At 55.9% G+C, this 5,182-nt stretch overlaps 1 protein-coding gene across 2 annotated transcripts in view; it reads left to right on the top strand.

Annotated features, from left to right (window-relative positions):
* Positions 1-368: 368 nt before the first annotated feature.
* C12H7orf57 (chromosome 12 C7orf57 homolog) overlaps positions 369-5,182 on the top strand; it is a 17,808-nt gene continuing 12,994 nt past the window's right edge. For both annotated transcript variants that reach the window (XM_031027062.2, XM_031027063.2), the window contains exons 1-2: positions 369-496; positions 888-1,050. In XM_031027062.2, the coding sequence (XP_030882922.2) occupies positions 996-1,050 (55 nt within the window). In that variant the 5' untranslated portion in view covers positions 369-496; positions 888-995. The remainder of the gene's footprint in view (positions 497-887; positions 1,051-5,182) is intronic.

Raw genomic sequence — 5,182 nt, forward strand, 5'->3', positions numbered from 1 at the left:
AAAAAAAAAAAAATGCATGAAACAAACGGGAGATTGACAAGCAAATCTGTCTAGTTTGTTTTCCCTTGTGGAAACTTCCCGGGTGGAGCTCCTCGGGGACCAGGAGGCCGACCCCGCCCCGCCAGCAGCGCGGCCCCGCCCCTGACCGCGGCTCCCCGCCCCCCGCTCCCGCCTGGCCCCGGCTCCGCCCCCGCCTGGCCCCGCCCCCCGCTCCGTCCTGGCCCCGGCTCCGCCCCCACCCCCGCCCGGGCGGTTGACTGGCGCCCGCGCTCCGCCCCTGGCTTTGATTGGTCGGCCGCGTCCCCGCAGGCTTTCCCGATTGGCTACGGGCGCTCCCGCCGCGCCCGCCGGTTGGCCACCGAGCCGTTTCCCGGAAGACGCAGGTTGTTGCGGTTCCGCATCCGCTGGGAGTGCGAGGTGGCTCGGCCCCCAGCGGCGGCGGGTAGAGTCGGCTCGGGCGGTGCGGGCCGCACTCACGGAGACCCTCGGCAGACCGGTGAGCGGGCGGGGGGCGGGGGGGTCGGGGGCCATCTGTCACCCCGGGCCTGGAGAGCAGCCGGCCCCCCGCGCGAGGCCCGCTGCCACGCGATGACCTGCTGCCCCGCGGTGAACCCGCACGGACGTGCCCCTGCTGTACACCGGGCGTGGATGTACTCCTGCTGTATACCAGTGTGCATGCGCCCCTGCTGTATACCCACGATCATCCGCTGTCCCCTGCTGTGTATCCGCGTGAGCGTGCCCCCTCTTTATGCTCGCGTGCGTGTGCCCCTGCTGCACACCGGGCATGGCTGTGCGCCTGCTGTATACCAGCATGCATATGCCCCTGCTGCATACCCGCGTGGTCGTGCGCGCCTTCCTGAATGATGAGACGCCTGCATACCTGGCAGGTGGAGGTGGACGGAGAGAGGAGGCCGTCAGAAGTGGCCTTGGCAGCTCAGCCCCGGCGGCGTTCCCTACTCCCCCGAGAACAGCCGGTCCCGCGTGGCACCCCCGGCATGAGGAACACAAGCAAGGAGCTGCACGGCGCGGCGAGCCGCTATGCTCCCTGCGGTGAGTGACCCGCGAATGGAGCCCGCGTTTGCCCTGAGCCCAGCACCCTGATTCTGCGCCTGGGACAGGGGTGAAACTAACGTGCCCTCAAACAAAGCAGCTGCTGGGCCCCAGGGTCGAAGCAGCTTAAAGGGAAATGGGAAAAGAAAAGGAAACACAAAAACAAGCAAACAAACAAAAACCAGCTAGTCTTCTTTATGTTCAACAAAAAGAAAACCAGGCTTCCTATTGTTGCCTCCGCTGTTGGAGGATATAGGATCTCTGAAATTGTCCTGTAATAGTTTGACCCTAGGTAAGCCTCAGCTGTTTTCCTGAATGTAAGCACTTGCTTTCTCAGCTGCATCCCAGAGCATGTCACGATCTATCTTCTGCCGGTAATTTATGCCCCCACCAAGTTAACCATGTCTGGGGCTTTAAGGGGCTGGACGCAGAGAAGAAGAATTGGGTGGAGGGTCCTGTGGGGCAGCTGGGCAGAAGGGAGGGAAGGAGAGCTGGATGCTCTGGTCTGTTGTGCCTCTTGTCTTGATTCCTCTCCTTCTTGTGAATGTGGAAAGAAAGGCTGGAGAAGGAGGGGCTGGGGTGCTCCCCTGGGAGCCGCGGGGTGGAAGCTGTTGGGCACCTGCAGCGCTCACATCCTCTCAGAAGGGTAACGGAGCCTGGCCTTCTCATTCCTAAATGAGCTTGTCCAGAGCTCCTCACTGCCATTGGCGAAACCGTGGCTGTGCTGGGAACTGGGTGTGGGGGGGCGGGGGGGGGCGGGGGGGGCTGACTGTGTCCCCTTCTCGGCCGTGGGCTCTCAGCTTGTATGTGACTTCTCCCAGCCTTAGTGGCCTCCCCTCCGTACACGACACCAGTGGACCCTGACAAGGGCCAGGCACTTCTGTACACTAACATTTAACCTCAAAACAACCTGATGTGGTATCACTCACCCCAGTTTATAGACGTGGAAGCTAAAGCACAGAGAGTTTTAGGAAGCTGCCCGAGGTCACACGTCTCACGGGGCTCCTCTGCTCAGGCTCTGCAAGGCTGCGGCATCCCAAAGGCAGGAGCATGGCCATCAGCCTTCGGGAGCCCCGGGCTAAGTGGGCATAAAACACCGCCTTGTGACTAGAGATCCGAGAGCCCCAGAGTCCCTCTCAGCCTGTCTCCTTATTGATAACGTAAGGATACCGGTATCCTGCAGGTGAGGAGGCGGGGAAGCGACATCAAGAAATCTGCGTGGGGTGGGGGGGGGCGCCTGGGTGGCTCATTCAGTTAAGCCTCCAGCTGCTGGTTTCTGCTCGGGTCGTGATCTCAGGGTCCTGGCATCGAGTCCAACACCTGCTTCCGTGCTCACGGGGAGTCTGCTTGACATTCTCTCTCTCCCTCTGCCCCTCTCCCCCACCGCCCAATGGGCTCGCTCTCTCTCTGTCAAATAATAAATGAATCTTTTTTTTTTTAAAGATTTTATTTATTTATTTGAGAGAGAGAATGAGAGAGAGAGAGCATGAGAGGGGGGAGGGTCAGAGGGAGAAGCAGACTCCCTGCCGAGCAGGGAGCCCGATGCGGGACTCGATCCAGGGACTCCAAGATCATGACCTGAGCTGAAGGCAGTTGCTTAACCAACTGAGCCACCCAGGCGCCCCAATAATAAATGAATCTTAAAAAAACTCTACGTGATACCCAGTGCTGCTGGTAAAAATGAAACAAACAAAAAGAAATCTGCATGGTAGTAATTGATCACAGTAGTACTGATAGTAATTACTGGACAAGTACCAATAATTTCTAAGCGATAGGAGCTACAAGTCAGTTCTCATTCCTTCCACCCGGTGTGTGTGTGCGCGCATGTGCCTGTGTGTGAGCTTCTCTGCACACAGTTACAGATGCCTGGAATAGAGTTCAGTGCCTGCCCGAAGCTTCCGGTAATGAGAGCTGAAAGGTACACTGTTCTCTGTGGATTAATTAGTAATCAAAACACAGAGGAAAGATAAAGCAAGAAGTGCATGCCTTCCCTCTATAAGGGAAATATTTGAAATGACTGTGTTGAGAGTAGGAAGCTGCTTAGCTCTTCCTCCTCATGCTTAAATTACCTGTGAGCTTCTGCCCCCATTCTTAATGCTTTTTTTTTCATCCTCAAAAGTATAATGTTGATTCAGCTAATTGCTGTGATTTAGATATTCAGATATTTTGTTAGTTAAATATCATTCGTTTTCATGCAGTGAACTCAGCTTTAGTTGGAAGTAGAAATTGGATGTGTAAGCTTTTACCTTTAGAAGACAGTTGTTCATGAGATCCTTGTGTGTTACATAAATTAATCTTTTTAAAGATTTTATTTATTTATTTGAGAGAGAGAGTGAACAAGGGGAGAGGCAGAGAGAGAATCTCAAGCAGGCTCTGAGCTGAATGCAGAGCCCGACATAGGGCTCAATCCCAGGACCCTGAGATCAGGACCTGAGCTGAAACCAAGAGTTGGACGATTAACCGAGACACTCAGGCGCCCTGTACATAAATTAATTTATTCAGCACAGTTTTTCTATGCTCCTACCATATCAGAGTTCTCCAGAGCAACAGAACCAACAGTGCATCTCTCTATCATCCATCATCTATCAATCTATCTATCTAATCTATCTATCGAAGGTTTATTCTAAGGAACTGGCTCACATGTGTGGCTGGAGACCCAGAGAAGAGCTGATGTTGTATCTTGAGTCCGAAGGCCATCTGGAGGCAGACCCCCCCCCCATCCCCCAGAGACCTCAGTCTTTTTCTCTGAAGGCCTTCAACTAATTAGATGAAGCCCACCCACGTGATGGAGGGTGATCTGCTTTAATCAGAGTCTACTGATGTAAATGTTAGTCTCACCTAAAAATGACTTCAGAGAAGTCTGAGTGTCCCCGATCTGTTCCTTCTGTGGATTCATAGTGGACACCAATAACTGCAGGTCTGGGGTTCGGGTTCCACCTCTCCCTCCCAGCAGGGGCAGGTGGTCCCAGAGTGGCCTGCAGGGCTGTCCTGGATGCCCTCAGCTCCTGTGCCCACTTAGGGGCCCCATGGCTCTGCCGATGCCAACATTCACTGCATTGCCCGTGACCCCTCTGTCCGTGGGGCGCAGAGCAAGGATGGGGAGGAAGGGCAGACGGCAGGCTGCCTTACTCTCCCCTCCTTCATCCTTGCGGTGTTGCCCCTCCTGCTCATGGGCCCCGCCCACAGGAGTGCCCTGCCCTCTGTCTGCACTCATCATCCCGCCCGCCCAGGGAGCCAGACTCAGCGACGTACCACACCTGTGGCCCGCGGTGGTTTCCCATCACACCTGGCTGTCCCGCCGAGATCCTGGCCTCCTCCCATCTCCTTGCACTTGGGACCTCTCACTTGGTCCCACTGTGGCTTCAAGCACAGGCTGTGGGTGCAGAGGGGTGGGCCGATGGAGGTGTGGGGGCTTCATGCAGGGAGGTCCCCGGATGAGGCTTGCCCTGCCTCTTTCTGCTCCTGCCAGATGGCTGTTGGTGCTGCTTCTGTGGTGGACCTTGTGTCTCAGCGTCGTTCAAGTGCTGAGGTCAGCAGATCTGAGCCAGCCTCGGTCACATGCCCCCCACACTAGTCTGCAATGCTGTGAGCGATTTGGGATTTTTCGGGAATGTGTATTGCCCGATATATCCAGAAATGCAGGTTACTCCCAGTTCCCTGGAGGAGAGAGAGCACAGGACACACAGACACAAGGGGATTGGGACACCTTGGAGGAGGCCCTGGTGCCACCGCTTTGGAGCAGAGGTGCAGCCTAGGGCAGAGGAACAGCAGGGCCTCATAGAAGGAACTCTTCCTTCTGGCGGGACCAGCGGACGGCATACTGGTGGGCTTAGGAGACTGATGTCTACAAGCTCATTGCAGGTGTTCCAAAGGGGGTGGAGGTTTCTCCCGTGCTGATGTCCTGGGGTGACGTCTCCCATGCAGATGCCTTGTGTTAGGTTCCCTTGTGCTGATGTCCTGGGGTGACGTCTCCCATGCAGATGCCTTGTGTTAGGTTCCCTTGTGCTGATGTCCTGTGGTGATGTCTCCCATGCAGATGTCTTGTGTTAGGTTCCCTTGCGCTGATGTCCTGTGGTGATGTCTCCCATGCAGATGCCTTGTGTTAGGTTCTCTTGTGCTGATGTCCTGTGGT

The sequence above is a fragment of the Leptonychotes weddellii genome, chromosome 12 (genome assembly GCF_054177405.1).
Source record: "Leptonychotes weddellii isolate Sample4059 chromosome 12, ASM5417740v2, whole genome shotgun sequence".
Taxonomy (NCBI): domain Eukaryota; kingdom Metazoa; phylum Chordata; class Mammalia; order Carnivora; family Phocidae; genus Leptonychotes; species Leptonychotes weddellii.